We start from the raw sequence: 17,144 nt of genomic DNA, 5'->3' as shown, positions 1-17,144 counted from the left end.
ATACATTTTTAAATATTAAAAAGAAACACCTGCCTTCTTGGATATGCACATTATCTACACAAATTTCAGCATTAGTGCAGAGATTAGTTCCACTAGCTCTCTTCTCCACAATCCAAGCTTCACATTCTCATATGCATTCACCTTGTGTCATTGTGTGCATTTCCCAAAAATTACAAGTTCATTCCATTTTAGGTGAATTAAAAACTTTATTAGCCCTATCTGAATGTGTACTGTGACTTATGACTAGTAAGACACCTGGTTCAGAGCTGACTGCAGCCCCATGCCTATAAACAGACCACCATCATCCTAAAATTAATAAAGCAGTTTTGGAAAATGAATGTTTGCCTGATTTGAACTAAATATAATTTAAAAATGCATTTTTTAATATTTATTTTATCTTATAACTATTAGAATAATACTGTCCATACGCATTATGCCTTCACATTGTATATAAATCTTTAACATACTGCCGGAACATTGGGTGTACAGAACTGGGTTTATGTCAGTTTTAATGTCCTAAACATTTGCAGATATGTATATATATCCCTAGTTAATGTGTAGAATTCTTCAGTCCCTTTTTGTTTTTTTTTTTAATCTTGTAGAAAAAATACTTAAAAAAAAAAACTTCTTGGACACGTGATTCCTGTTAACATACAAAGTGGCAGTAAGTATTCGAGTAGGCATGACAATCATTTGCATCAATTAGCACCGAGCTGCAGAACAGTAACTACCACCACCACTGACTCCTTGATTCTCAGTGACCAGAACTGCTGCTTCTGAATGACTCACCTTTCTGCTGGCTGGACATTCCCCTTTTTGGCTGCTGTCTCACTACGACTCTGTGTTTGATGTCACAAGTGACTGCATAGGTAAGTGCTTTTTTTTTTTATCTATTTGAAGTAATATCCATTTAAACATGTATATCTGAACCTGCTTTGTCTTTAGCAGGGTCACAGGGACTTAAAGTAATAAAAATATTAATATAATTACCTAGATAAAAGTAGAATTTGAAAATGATAAATTATTAATAATTTATTCCCACTTAAATTTCCTCCATGATACAGATTGTTTCTTGTTGTTGATATGTACTTTAAATTGGTCACTATGATCCTTTGCAGAGATCCCTAGTTCAAAATTAGTAAGGCAAACAAAACATCATTGAAAATATAAAGTGCATTTTTTATTCAGATTGATGGAGAATCATAATCTTGCACAATCCTTATCAAGTTCAATTTTTGGTAATCTTTGTTACTTCATCCAAAATAAAAGTATCTATGCATTAACTGATGAATTGAAGTTCTACCTATGTGTTACTTAAACTGCATAACTACACAAAATATAATTTGGGTATACTTGTACTCAGAAAAAAGATCTGTGACTGAAATAGGGCTCTTGGTTTTCAGAAAATAATAAAATTTATATTGAGAAGCCACACTGCAGTAGTAACAACTTACCTCTCTTCCTATCTATTTGGTTAAAAAAGTTTGCTTAGTCTTACTGCAGCACTTTCAAATAAAGACTGACATCGGTGCAACAAGCCTCAGCTGTAGAAGGCAGCAGCAAATGTAGCAGAAAATATTGCAATGACAGCTCAAAAGAAACACATAGTACACATATGAAAGGTATATAACAATATTACAAAACCTCCACTACTAGTTTCAGGTCAAATACCTCACACTAATTTGATCAAATTATTATTATATAGTGTCTGCACCTTCTATCAACAGTCTGCAGCAACATAAATTTAGTTTTATATATACCATACCATGCCTTTTTATGGAGTTGATTTTTATTATTGTCACATGCCCTTTGGCATGAGCTGTGCTCCAGCATCGGAAAATTATTTTATAGAATTTAATTCACATAGCATTTAACCAAGTGATGATTGCCAAAAAGCAAATCCCTTCATTATACAATATATGGTCTGTATATATCAGCTAACAGAAAAGAAAATTAAGAGTTCTGATAAAGGTGTACTATAAAGAGAGAAATGTAAATGTGACTTTTACTTTCTTCAGTTATAAATTAGCTATAGAATTCTCTCTTAGGTGGAGACACAATGGTTAGCACTACTCCTTCCTAAATCCATTGAAGTGGGATTAAATCCTGCACCCAGCTGATGTCTGTATGGAATCTATTTATTCTTCCTGGGCCTGCATTTCTCTGGATACTCTGACATTTGTCCACTTCCTTCCGACTCTGACCCTGGATGAGGCAGAGTGGCTGCTTTTCAATCCAAACCCTGGAATACTTCTGGTGTAACAGGTTTTCCATCTGGAAGCACTTCTGGGTCCAATGAAACCCCTCTGTAGCAGGTGGACCCTGTTCCATGCAGCTCTCCTTAGTGGCACTCCGAGAACCCTAATAGGTCTGCCCAGCAAAACTACAGCTCCCATGTAGCCCTGTGGGTGTCCAAACTAGAGGCACACCAGAAGGATCCAGCCAGTCAGTGTACTGGGCAACATATAGCCCCAGGAGGCAGTTGCCTTCTCTCCTACCCTCCTAATGGCCTCCCAACTGGGAATGGTACCACTAACTAACTCAGTTGGGATGCCCATCCATCCATATCCTTCTATTATCATGAGGCTTTGAGGTGTCTTCTATGATATTTTCCTCACAAAAGTTAGGTTTATGTAAGTTGGTGACCCTAAATTGTTCTGGGGTGTGCATGGGTGAGTGGACCCTCCTATGTACTGGCAACCCATCTTGTGTCTGTTGCTGCTGGGATAATTTCTAGCTCCCAGTGAACTTGAACTGAAACACAAAAGTATATTTATTGTTTTCTGTAATTCAGCTGTGCCTGTTATACAATAAATTTCATGTTTATTGTAGACAAACAGACAAAAAAAATGAATGTCTCTTGCTATGCTTAGAATGAGCAGGCTTTGTTTGAATGTTTTTGTTGTCAGTAACTTTTATTGGGAACTATGCCTTTTATGTCAGTTTAGTTTTACAGCCTTACCACTATGGCCTCTGATATACCCCAGAAGTACACATATCCATAAAATGGCAGATTGTCCTTTTATTGTTTTGTATTTTGTTGAGCCGCTAGACTCAATCAGATTGGCAATCACAATCATAAAGATGCATTGGAGACAAAAATGAAAACATTTTTACAAAATGCACTGCACCTCCGCTGTGGTGTGAAGAAGAGGCATTAATAGAACCGACATTACTGACATGCAGGTGCATCACTCAACTATGGAAACAAAAAACACAGGTAAACAAAGTAGCATGAATGGATCTTAAGAGAGCAATATTCCTTGTTTGTTTGTTTTCATTCTGATACACTTCTTCTACCCCAAAATTCTTTTAAATCCCCAAAAATTCTTTTTAGTGAGTTCTGCATTTTGCAATCAAAAATCCTCAGAGAAGCAAATTTTACCAGAGGTTTTGCAAAACTGAATTGAATTTTCCCTGTTTCACTCATCACTTGCAGGAAATAAACCTGATGTTAATCAATACTTATTTTAATGCATAGCATTTTACTACTAATTCTCTCCATCTTACCTTACTGTAAATTCTGTGTGGAATTTTCACATTCTCCCTGTGTCTGTGTGGACTTTCCTACCACATCTCTAAATTGGACAGGCACAGAACTCTTTTCTGCCTTGCACTCAGTGCTGCTGAGATAGGCTCTTTCCCCCAGGACCCTTGTTTGGATTAAGTGAGTCTGAGAATGTTATGTTAATTTCTTCACTTTTCAGTAAAGATTTATGGTACATGGCACTAAACGACAGAACCTTTGGAGAGAAAAACTAGAAGTACATCTAAATTGATAGTGGGTGACATATAGGTTAGAATGGTGGGGTTAGCAGAGTCAAATATTTTTCACAAACCATTTTGGGATGTAAACATTTGCAGTCTGCTATTGGAGGTAATGCAGTATTTGTTTGTCTGTCTGCCATTATTGTTACTCAGACAACTCCATTTATTCACATATGATAATTTTGTTTTAAGCGTACTGCTTGTGGAAAACACATAAATAAGTAAAACCCACACGTTGAATAAAACAGAAAGACATAATCGCCTTCTTCATATAACCCTTTCTTTTACCATTTTCACATGCAAGTTTTTGTGTGTTCATTTCAATAAAACAGCCATTTTTTCATATTCTTATTTAAATATTATGTTGTTTCCGGTACAGGGATTCAAACAATTTTCTCTCACTTTCAATTCTGAGTCTTGGTAAAATACAATGACAGAAGAGCACATCTCAGAATCTCAGGACCTGTTGACCTGCTTGGTGTGTCTGGATACACTTAAAGACCCAGTTACTACTCCATGTGGACACAATTATTGCATGGATTGTATTACAGGCTGCTGGGATCAGACTGAAGAGTACAGCTGCCCTCAATGCAGAGAAACCTTTACGCCCAGACCAATTCTGTGCAGGAACACAGTGCTTTCTGAAGTTGTACAGAAATTAAAGTTCAGGATACCTCCACCAATGCCTCAGAACTATATTGGGCCAGGAGATGTAGGATGTGATGTTTGTATTGGAAGAAAATTTAGAGCTGTGAAGTCTTGTCTAACATGCCTGGTTTCTTTCTGTGAGACCCATATCCAACCACACTATGAAGGAGCTGCTTGGAAGACTCATAAACTGGTGGGTCCAACTGGAAATCTGTTGCAGAAATTGTGTCCCAAGCATCAGAGAGGTCTGGAGGTGTTCTGCAAAACAGATCAGACATGCATCTGCTTGCTGTGTGTCGCAACTGGACATCGGAGTCATGAAACTGTGGAGCTTGAGGTTGAAAGAGCTGAGAAACAGGTGAGAAGGGGGATTACTATTCCTAATGGTTTAACTTCATCTACAGTGTGGGAGAGCAAAGGAAGTTGGGCATATTAAATATCTTCAAATTCAAAGTAAGCTTTGAATTTGCATGGCAGAAAATGGATAAAGAGGACATTCAATGCACGTTATAATCATTGTTGTGTTCTCAGTTTGTGACTAATTAAAACTGAAGGTAATTATCTGCCATATACTGTATATTTTCCAATTATCAAGGCAGGAAGTAATGACAGCAAAGGATTGATCAATTTATCAGTTTGTTTTTGTATGGTACATGAATTCCAATTAATTACGTAGTTTTCTGGTACACATAACTTGAACTTGTGTTGGGGCAGAGCTTCTGCATCAACCTAAACATTAAATTATAGGTCTTATAAGCTACCTGTCATATTTACATTTTGTAATGAAGTGGAGATAAGATCTTTAAAACACAGTGTTACAATTATGGCTGGATGTCTAATTCATAATAAATATTGTTCATTAAGAGAGGTATTCCAGCCTGGCTAATGTCTGTGTGAGTTTTCCTTCTATATCTCAACATCATTCAGGTAAAGCTGACTCTGGCTCTGAATTGTCTTTCTTCAGGACTGGCAACTTAACTAGTCAGGCTGGTAATGGCTTCAGGCCAGTGCAAGCCTGGATGTGCAATAAGCTGCTCAGAAAATGGTTGAATGAAATAAATATATTAGTGAAGGATGGGACAGTGCACCCAGCATAGTAAATGTTTTATGCAGATTGTGGATAAGAAGTCTAAGAGGGATCATAATGCATTTTATTATGCAGGGAATGGGCAGTCTTTAGTTTTAATGTTTGTTGTCTTTGAACTGCTGATTGTTTTTTTACCTCAAAAATACCCTTTCAAACATTTTTGTTTATGTGAGAGATGAATTTGTGACCTTGAATATTTGGTAAATGTATATGTAGCTAAAAGACAGAGCCCTTTGCCTGACCATGTCTAAGCCTCCTCTGTATTCACCCAGGGAAAGCTGATAGAGATATTGGCTGAGATCCGCGGGAGAATCCAGGAAACACAGAAGAATCTGGAGGAGGCAAAACAGAATGTCAAACTTGTCAAGGTGAGTTGGAAATCACTCAGTAGAAACATTATCATAAAATGTCCCAAAGATCAGATAGTCTTCTTTTCTAGGAACCTAAAATTCAAAGATGTACAGTATTTGATTGCAACTAATTAAATAAATGACATTCATGTAAATAGATATAGGACATCATGGAAATCTTTCTTGATGGTAGCTAGCTCTTGGCAGTGAATATTTTAAGCAACTTACAATTTTTTATATATTGGTTGGCAGTGATTATTGAGGGTATCTTTGTTTGTGTTTTCACTTTGCTTTAAACTATTGTCCCTTTTGTTTTATCTATTGTTTCTTCCTGTTCATTTATTTTGTTTATATTCTGATGCTCACTGCATCTTCCACCCATTGCACCATTTGCCATACGTTACTGTAATTAAATCTTTGGGATTTGGTATTTGTTTTAATGTAAGAGACATACTTAGTTGTTGGTAAAAATGTAGACAAAACAAAATATTACAGTTTAGTGAAAAAAAGAAGAGGTGAGACAATGTGTATTAGTTAAAAGAAAAGAGTGATCGAGACTTTTGCAGAAAAGAGAGCAAGAGTAAAAATATAGAATTCAGCAGAAAAGGAAATTTAAGACTTTTGTGGGAAAACAGTAAATATCCTGTGTGTTTGGTGGGTAACAAATTCAGTACCTATAAAAAGTATTCACCTCCTTTGGAAGTTTTCATATATTATTGTTATACAATATAGAAACACAGTGAATTTCAGTTTGTTTACACCGATCAACAGAAGAATGTCAAAATGAAAACAGATGACTGAAAAGTGGAGACTAAACTCAGCCAAATGTCTGCAGTATTTGTACAGTAGACTCATTTAATAAATAAAGATCAGTTTTGGCAGAAGAGAAACTGGGTTGGTCAAATCATTGTAATAATTATAAGAAAACCAGAGGTAATGGAATTTCATTTAGAGCCACTGACATAGTATCTGATACTGAAGGGTGATATGTTGTGTTGGTGGGGAATCCATATGAATGTGAATTAATTTTTACTAATATATTGTATATCTCTCTATTATAAAAAAAATCTTGTGAGGGAGACTAAGGAGACGAGATGTGATCTTCTCGGAAGACAATTTGATGTCCCGCGAGAGACACTTTAACGTCACATGAGACAAGGCAGTGAGACAACATTTAAAACAAGTTCACGGACATCTAACCTAGCAGTTGTTGGAATGTATTTGGCAGACACACTTCATGTACACCTAGCTCTTAAAACAATGACAAGCGACAAGCAGAACACACAGCTCGCCAGCAGATGATCTGAACGCTTCTCCTTAGCGTGCGTTCAGCCCCAATTCACAACGCGAGAGGCAGAGACGCAAAAGGATAGCTGCTGTACAGGCTTTTAAATGATCAACGCGCAGCGCAACAAAGAGAACACACATCTCACAAGCAGCAGCAGCAGAAAGACAGCAGTTGAACGAATGGCGTCTCCTTAGCGTGAGTTCAGCTGCCCCCCATTCACAATGCAAGCAGCGTTATACGTCCTGTGATAAAGAGATTTAAACATGCTCGGGCCTGAAAATAAAGGACAAGTATTGTTTTTACAAAATTTTTAAAGTAAAGGTGAAAATAATGCATATGTAACAATTCCAATGAAAATAACAATCTCTTTAAATTGTATATCCGGTAAATCAAACCCGGGGGTAGGCCAGCGAAGCGAGCAGGGGGCAGAGCCCCCTAGTACACTAAATAATAGTGACAGTATATGAATAGTGCTGAAGGAATTTAAAATAGGCTGCAGTATAAACACTGTAATGCAGACTTAATAATAGCTAATGATTTTTGTTGTTTATTAAGTCCAGGCTATGATAAATCCATAGCAACTGTAACCGTAACATTTAAAACTGTGATGGTAGTTTATTATGAATCACAATCTCTATGATACATGGAGATTTGTATATCAAAATTAAAGAAAATAGCCTTTATCTTTCAGTATGTCATAGTTACGTTAAGAATTTTTTTTTAAATTTTTAATAGCTTGCTACCTTCTATGAAACCTAGAAAGATACAAAGCTATAGTCATCTCCAGCCCTGCTCTTCTCATTGTGGAATTCAAACCATTATATCCTAAAAAGTCACCTTACGAATGGTGATGTAATCCATCGCTAGCTAATGAGGACTTTATAAAATTCAGTTTGACACAAATTGTTATAATTTGTTGAACAGATACTTTCAGAGAGATTCTGCAGGAATATTCTGGGAAATGGTAAAGGCTGTTTTAAAAGGACAAATTATCTTGTATGATTCACATTAGAATAAATTACAGACTAGAAAGTTGTCTGATTTGAATACCAAGATTTGCAGAACTATTCAGAAATATGCTAGTTTCCCACATTAGGCACTCAATAGGAAAAGGTTAGCTGTACAATTGGAATTTAAACTTTTGTTTACATATATAAAAAAACCAGAACAACTTACTTTTAAGCCACATCACTATCATTATGAATATGGAGAAAAAAAACCCAAAACATATTCAATGCAACAAATACAGAAGGGGAACTTTGGACTGAGACAGAGATATAAACTGTAATAGGAAATAAAATTAGGGAGCACATTTAAGAAATAGTCTAACCCCTTATATTCCTCATAGTATAAAGAAGGAGAAGTTTAACCCAAGGACTTTTTTGATAAAATACAAATACCACAGCTCAGTACTCTCTATGTAGAAGAGCTTGATAAGCCTCTGAGTCCCTCTGAAATACAAAATGCCACAAACTCAATGCATTGGAAAAGTTGAAGGCCCAGAACAGTATCTAGCTTTCTACTCTATTAGTGCCATTATTGTTAGCACCAAAATCATTAAGCCAAGCTTCAATTCCTGTCTTTCCAAAGAAAATTAAAGACTTGGTACATTGTGTATTGTATAGACCCATTTCAGTTCTGAATAACGATGCTAAGATAAAAATGAATATCTTTGCTAGAGGAATAGATGAAGTGCCTCCATCTGTAATATCAATAAAGACAGACACTTGGTATCCAGTAATTGGTGCTATTTTAACATAAAATATTCACCTACAAAATCTGAATCTCTAGATATCTTATCATGTATTAATGCAGAAAACGCTTTTCGTAGAGTTGAATTTGGTTATCTTTTTATTTTGCAAATTTGGTTTTATCCCTGGTATATCTGAATGGATTAAATTACTTTAAGATAGCCCAGAAGCCTTAGGTTTTAAAATAACATGAACTTGGATTACTTCAAATTAAAACGTGGAGTCAGTCAAGGCTCTTCATTATCACCAGTGCTTTATGCGATTGTTATTGAACCACTAGCCATTCATCTGCAGAAGCGATCAGTTGCAATGTCCCAAGGGAAGGGCTTCAACAGAAAGATTTTTATGCTAATGATACAGTTCTTTATATTTTAAATGCATATTTTTCTATGTTATTAGTATTAAATCTACTAGGAGAATCTGATAAGATCATTGGATTTAAAATTAATTTAAATGAAAGCTAGATTTTTATGATTAATTTTTTGGCATGTACTGTATGTCTAGGCTGTATAACTTTTCAACGTATCAAAACAGCGTAGATATCTAAAGATAATTATTATAAGAAGACATAAATATTTCTTTGATTTAAATCCTGATAGTACAATAGAAAACATTAAATATGATGTTAATAAATGGTCCTCCCTTCATTTTACATTAGCTGGAGAATAAGTAATGAAGATCCTTCCATATCTTTCAGATCATTCCTTGTATATCAACAAATCCTTCACACATACAACTTTCATTAAAATTGTCTAAAATGTAGTGTACTGTACCTAATAAAAGTTGTTTTGGTAATGTTTTCCACTAACATTGTTTTGGACAAAAATATTTACATATCTCTTAGATAGCCTTGGTTTTCAATTTACTGTTAATACCTCAGCAGCAATATCTGGATTAATTTCAGATAGTACAGTGCTATGAAAAATCAATTTTACTGTTATATACTACTTACACAAAGACTCCACTGGAAGAATCCCCATCCCTTCAAATCTCAGTGGAAAAGTAATATTCAATATTATTTCAAATTAGAAAAATCTAATTATCTTTTCAAGTATTTGTTCAGAATGTTTTAACTTGGGTAGATCTCACTAATCCAATTCTGAAGTAAACTTGCTGCACTCAACGTTTTATTTTACTTGTTGCCATATCTTATACAAAGAACTATTTTAAATGTTGTTGTTTAATTGTAAAAGTCTCTTGCCCAGGTTTGGGCTTGAGTGCAGAGTATATCATTGTACTTGTTATGTTATTTTAGTTTGTTTGATTGAACTACATTCTGTTTCTCAAGATAAAACACTTAATTAAAAAAATCTGTAGCATAGAAAATACTTGCTTAATAAAACCTGCTGTATAACAAATAAAATATTTCGGTATTTACAAGAGATAATCCAATTCTGATTTTGCCACCCTCCTGTTTGTGAGTTTAGCTTCTCCTGTAATAGTTGATGTTCATTCATTTTCTGAAATTCTGAAATTTTATTGCACGATTTAGGTTATGTTCATTTGAAGAAACTGGTAAGGTTTTAAGGTACAATCAATATATTTATTGTGAACAGAAAGGATAGTTTATACAGTAGAAAGTTTCCTATGGCAAAGTTTCTAAATTTCATATACTAAAGGAAATGTTTTTGAAAAAAGATTGTATTTAAATAAAAAAAAGTAAATATGTTATAAATATATAGATCTCTAAAGGTCCTAATACAAAAAATATATTGCACTTTAGGAATGGAGGAAATATGCTTGTATTCAGATGATGAAATTAGCAGTAACATCTCAGCCTCAAAATGTCTCTCCTGCACTGGTACCATATTCTAAGTGAGTGTTAGTTCATTATGTTTCTGCTAAGTTGGTTGTAATTCATGATGAACAATGAAAATAATTAAGGAGGAATGATAGCAGTATTTCCTTTCCATTTTCTAACTAAACTGCTACAGGTTAATTCCTTCCGAGTTTCCTTTTCTTGATACAGTATGTCTATTCACAGTCCATTTGCAAAACTGAGTTAAAAGATAATGCCATCTCCCCACTCTTAAGATTTCAGAAGAATTTATTCATTAGTGGCCTCTTTGCTATTAAAAATTACCAAAGTCACAATTATGTCCATTTTTTAAGAATGATTAGTTAATGTATAATGGAATACATTGAAAAAGTCATTAATATTGTGGGAATATCCATTTTGTTGTATTATTATTACTGTTCTGAGGAGGCATGCAAACAAAAAGTGTACAAAGTACTTATGTACACTATGTGCTATACACATATGATCTTTCTGTAGCAAAATGTGTTATCATTTTGATTCAAACCACTATTTGATTGAGAAAAATCAGCTCAAATAAACAGACAGTCACTCTCCTGATTCACATACTTCTTCATTTATGGGAGACAACAGCTGCAGAGGAATTGTTATGCCTGACATTGCATGAGAAGCTATAACTGAAACTGTATTGTTTTTATTTTGAAAAAATTGTGTAAAGAGAAAGCTGTGACTCAAGTACTGGCCCATTGGGAACTCCGGTTCTTAATCTACTTCAGAACAGTGGCCTATTACCATAAGCCATTGCTTGAGGTTTAATGAAAATAACTAATCTGAAATACAGTAGCAGAAATGTACCTGCTTTGTTGCCTTTCTAAAGTGAAAATTGTTTGACAGGAAGTTCATTGAAAATCTTTCAAGATCACATCTGAAGCAATTCTGTTACATTTGTAAACTAATCTGAAAATCACACTCCATATCTCTTGTTCTTTGATTAGATCTCTGCTGAGAGGGAAGTGAAAGAAGTTGAGAAGAGCCTTGCAGACTTGATCCACTCTATTGAAGAGACCCGCAGAAGACTGACTGGACTAATCAGAGACCAGGAGAAGAGTGAAGTGAAAAAGGCAGACGGGCTCGTGGAGCAATTGCACAAGCAAATGGAGGAGCTGAAAAGGAAAGATGAAGAACTTTCCGAGCTTTCCAAGGCAGAAGATCACATCCACTTCCTGCAGGTAGTGTTGTTACTTGAGAAAGACTGGGTTGTTTAACTATTTATGTTTTAGGCCAGATGTGCACTCAAAAGTCATCCTTCTACTTCTCTCCTGATGTAGACTTTTCCATCTTTCTGTATTCCTCCTGGAGACGGAAACTCTTTAATTATTGATGTTAGCACAGACTTCTCATCTGAGGATCTGAGGAAGGAGTTGACTTGCTTGAAAGTGCGACTAGAAGAGATCAGTCAAAAAGAATTTGATAAAATCAGCCACACAGGTGGTGTGACCACTTACTGTATGTTCTGCAAATACAAAGGAACAAAGATACATTGTGAGGTCCTTGGTAGATTTTTACACTATTTAGGATTATTCTGACAAGTGACATATTTATTTCTATCGTTAGGTGATGCACCACACCCTATTCAGAAAATTCCAGAGCCAAGCAGTAGAGACGACTTTTTACACTGTAAGTATGTGTTTATTTTCATTAACATCATGCAGCATTCTCTCATTTAAAAAAACGAATGGTCCTTTTCTTTCCCAATAGCATGAATTCAGAGTAATAATCAAATGGGAATATCCTCTCATCCAGACATCACACCCAGTAGTTCTGCATACATTTAAATGTCCCATGACTACAATAAATCTGTGTGAGAAGGGACCAAATTCCTAACATAGGTTTGTCTAATTTTGTCTAGTTTTCAAGAGAATTGCCTTGTATGATGTCCGCTCTACTGTGCATAATCTATAGCAGTTAACCTTTGTATCAAATTTCTCATATGGAAAGATGCAGACAGTATAAATCTGCTGATTTTAAAATCTATTGCATGTCTGACTTATTAAATATAGTATCCAGATATCACTGATCAGCAGCCATTTTATAACTCTTTGTCACATCCTCAAGTTTTATGTTGTTAATTGTTATACCGGTTTTAAATAATTTATCTAAAATCATTCCTGTAAATCTGCAAAAATAATGATGGCAATTCATTTTCTTTGGACTACTCAACTCCTTAAAAATCCTTTGCCATTTTTCTTCTAGTCAGTTATGGAAATGACTTTTCAAATGCATGATTATCCTCAATGCTCAGTCAATTTCATGATACTAAGTTGAATGTTTCTTAGTATCCAATTAAATAATAAACACATTTAGTTCCATGCATTTGTTTTCTGAAAGAATTCAATCAGGCAGGTCTATTAGCAACAATCTTTTCTAAAGCAATAGTGGTGCATTTACTTATTTGCCTGATGCCTTTATCCAAGGCAACTTACATAATTTATGACACAACTGGTTACTTGGAGCACAGGCAGGTCAAGTGACTTGACCCTGGTCACAAAATGTCACTAGGTGGATTTGAGCCCACAACATCAGGCTTTAAAGGCCAAAGTCTTAACCATTACAACACACTGCCTGTGGTAGTTGTCTGTTTTATGCATTCTGGTCTCATGAAGTGGAAAAGAAGAACTTTTGGCTCTACTTTGTGACCATTAAGCATACAAAGACACACTAAGTGTTTTACCAAATCAGGAAAAAGTGGTAGGAATAAAGATAAGGGAACAGCAAATGAAATGTAAGATGCCAAAGCCAAAACACCAAATTAAATTTTTGTTAAACTCAGATAGATTGAGAAGCTGAAAACTAATTCAGAAGGTTTGTTTATTCACAATCTATGCAGTGCTTGCCTTTGTGTTGCAACAGTGACATCACACTTTGTTCTTATGGCCCCCACATGGTTATACAGTAGCAACCAGAAAATAGTATGACCATAAAATGTCAGCACCCATAAAAAACAAGACAGTAAGATGTAAGAATAAAAAAAACTGTTTCAAAATAAAGCCAAAAGTAAAAAAAAAAAAAAAAAGCACAACCAATGTGATTGATTGAAGTGCCAGAATCCATGGTTTCTAGGAGCCCAGGATTTATACAGCATGGGCTTACACAGCTAGTATATATATATAATCAAATTCTATGATATGAAAAGCCTCACAAGGGAATTGAATAAAGAACATAGGAAAAATTTTAAACAAACTAAATCATAACATGAAGTGTTTCAGAGTCAGAATTCTTTACTTCTGATCACAAACCATCCAGGTTCAGAAAGCTGAGGGTTGATACAAAATTTTGTAAACTCCTACACTATATGATTGTTTAAATAATGGTTAACAGTCTAAAGCTATTACACTTCAAAAGAATATGCCCCCACTTAACTCTTTACTTCTTCCTCCTGGAAAACCTTGCTTAACTTACCCGCATGCTTTTTGCTAGTTTTACAGCAGTTCCTCAATGTCTGCCTTGAAGCCTATCTAATAATTTTTAGAAATATCCAACTTCAAGTAATCCCAGTCAGTGTCCTAAGTTATCCTAATGTGGGCATGTCTACCAATGTTTTAGTAACCACCATTCTAATAGCTCAAACTGTAAAACACCTCCATTCCTTGAATGAGAATTTACCTTTGTTTCAAAATATTCATTGACCGATGGTGAATGAGGATAATGTGAAATGTTTCCTTCTCTTTAAATAGACTCATGTCGACTAACTTTGGACCCGAACACTGCACACACACATCTCAGTCTGTGTGAGGGAAATAGGAAGGTGACCTGGATGGAAGAGTTACGCCCCTGTCTTGATCACCCTGACAGGTTTGACTTTTGGCACCAGGTTCTCTGTGCTGAAAGCTTATCAGGGACCCGCTGCTACTGGGAGGTGGAATGGCGAGGTGGAGCATGGATAGGTGTCACCTATAAAGGCATTTACAGAAAAGGAAGGGATCTTGTGTGTCTTATTGGATGGAATGACAAGTCATGGAGTCTCCTGTGCTCTGGTTCAAGTTATATTGTGTGGCATAACAACAAGAAGACTAAGATATCTGCCCCTCGCTGCCCACGGATTGGAGTGTATCTAGACTACTCTGCTGGTTCTCTCTCTTTTTACACAGTCTCACACACAATGAGCCTCTTGCATAGGTTCAAGGCTTCCTTCACTGAACCTCTCTATCCCGGGTTTGGCCTTCACCCTTACCTTGACTCTAGTGTAACAATCTGCCCAATAAGCCAGGGCATCCAGTGACCAGGAAATAAATATATATATATATATATATATATATATATATATATATATATATATATATATATATATATATATATATATATATATATATATATATATATATATATATATATCAAGTAAACAAATAGAAGTACCTCTTGTCATGTAAAGGCATTGAGTGGACATCTTTGGAAATGGGAAGTGACGGCTTGAAAGGTTTATTCCCTGTTCTGTAAGCAAATAACAAAACAATAATCCAATGCCGGAAAAAACGTCACACTACTTAAGTAAAAAAGAAATGTTAAAATTCGAAAATCCAACATAAAACATGACATTTTCATATCAGAATAACCAGTACTACTTGCATTTCAAGACTGACGTCACGAGCCCTCAAGGTCAGTCCTGCTGGTTTTTGCCCCAACCTAATTTCTTTATTTGAAGTCAATTATTGATGCCAAGGTAAATAATTTTTCAAGCAACTGTTTTTATTCTTTATTTTAGTTAATTCACTTGTTAAGATTACAAACTTTTAATTGCTTCTTATTTTATTCTTAAACAGCTCTATTCACTGTTTGAAATTGCTTTTTATTTTCTTAAACCATCTGCCAAATAATGAAATACAAATAGGAAGGGATTCAGAAGTTCACCACATAACTTCGTCCCATTTACATCTATGCATTCATCACCAAGTATCTGTTTTAATAAAATATCAGGAAAGAAAACGAAAGAGAAACTGAGAGTTACTAATCTGGTCCAGTCCACTTATATTTATGAAGGAAATATCTACAAAAATGACTTTAAGTGGAAGAATGAATCTACTAATATGGCATAAAATAAAACTAAATAACTTCCATTACTCGAAAGACGAAATTAGGTTGGAACAAAAGCTGTAGTCACTTTGGCACTCTGGGTCTGACTTTTTGAAGATCCCTGGTCAGGGTGAAATTGACAGCCTTGTAGATATGTGAATGTTGAATTTTTTAACAGCCTCTGATTCACAACTAAGGATAGTGTTTAGTCTTACTAAATGGTAATCACACACAAGTAAATGTTTTTTACTTGACAATTTTAGGGAATCAAGCACTGGTTCTGGCTGTGAGTAGTTATTTATGTGACTCAACTCTTAGCCATTATCTAGATGAACTTAGTGAAACTACCATTTTATTACTTTATGTGTTTCTTATAGGTCCTCTTTAGTCTTGTTTGTGATGGGGCTTTTCTGAAATTACAAACCCTTTGATTTGGAGACCACTAATTATGTGGCGTTGAACTCTACTCTGTTGTGCACTTTCTGCAGGCAGTGATGGGGAGAAGCCTCATTAAAAGTGCTGCCATTATAAGCGCAACTTACTTTGTTCTCAAGAACAGTAGCTGAAGCTGCATAACACTAGGATGCCAGTCTCCTCTTTAAAAGGTGCTTCTGCTTCACATTGAAGGAACTGCTTAACTTCAGGATACAGTAACCATCCAGGTACTGAACATGTTTTCTTTACTCTGATGTGGAAGTATTGGTGTATGAGATTTAAAACACAGTTCCTATTGAAAATTAATTGAAATTGCATTAGCTGTGTCATAGCTGTGTCAAAGTACAAATTTCAGTTTAATTCTGAATATTTGGTAAGCAAATGAAACATTCTATTATTAGGATAATATTCTAGTTAATAATTGTAATATTTCAACTACAGAGCCTATGTCAGGGGAGTCAACAGCCACCATTTTATCATTTCAGCTGAAATCAACCAATTTGTTTTCCTTTGCAGATGCTTAGTGACACAGTCCACTAACTTCTTTGTTTATGCACAATTTCTTTTGGTAATTTGAAAAAATAGTTTTTGTAGAAATTTTAGCAATTTTTATTTTCCCACTACCTATTAATTATTCAATAATTGACTCAATGGTGTTTACAAACTCTTTAGAATTTTCATGATTGGTTTTGGAATTCAACAAAAGCAATGACTTGCAGTCTTGGCCATGGCTTCCTACCTTGTCTGCTAGATTTCAAAGTTTGAGACCTTGATTTCACTGAATGATGCACAGTGTTTCAACTGAGATGAAACTGTTTGAGACCCATGAGCCTTGTCCCCTCTATGTACATTTCTGAGCAGGATGATAACACACAGAGGCAGAAGTAGCTTAGATGAATCTATTTAGACCTAAGAATGTGAGTCAAACACACACTCAGATTAGGAGACTGTTTAACATAGCAAATGAGGGGTTATCTGCAATCTCAGGTTTTCA

At 35.2% G+C, this 17,144-nt stretch overlaps 1 protein-coding gene across 1 annotated transcript; it reads left to right on the top strand.

Moving 5' to 3' along the window:
- Nucleotides 1-4,198: 4,198 nt before the first annotated feature.
- On the top strand, nt 4,199-14,927 carry LOC114653218 (tripartite motif-containing protein 16-like). Its single transcript, XM_051926373.1, has 6 exons — nt 4,199-4,774; nt 5,776-5,871; nt 11,644-11,877; nt 11,977-12,154; nt 12,263-12,325; nt 14,383-14,927. The coding sequence occupies exons 1-6, from the start codon at nt 4,199-4,201 to the stop codon at nt 14,925-14,927; spliced, it is 1,692 nt and encodes a 563-aa protein (XP_051782333.1).
- The last annotated feature ends 2,217 nt before the right edge of the window (nt 14,928-17,144 follow it).

The sequence above is a fragment of the Erpetoichthys calabaricus genome, chromosome 1 (assembly GCF_900747795.2).
Source record: "Erpetoichthys calabaricus chromosome 1, fErpCal1.3, whole genome shotgun sequence".
Lineage (NCBI taxonomy): Eukaryota > Metazoa > Chordata > Cladistia > Polypteriformes > Polypteridae > Erpetoichthys > Erpetoichthys calabaricus.
Note: the sequence above shows the minus strand (reverse complement) of the source record. Positions and strands in the feature narration are given on the sequence as shown.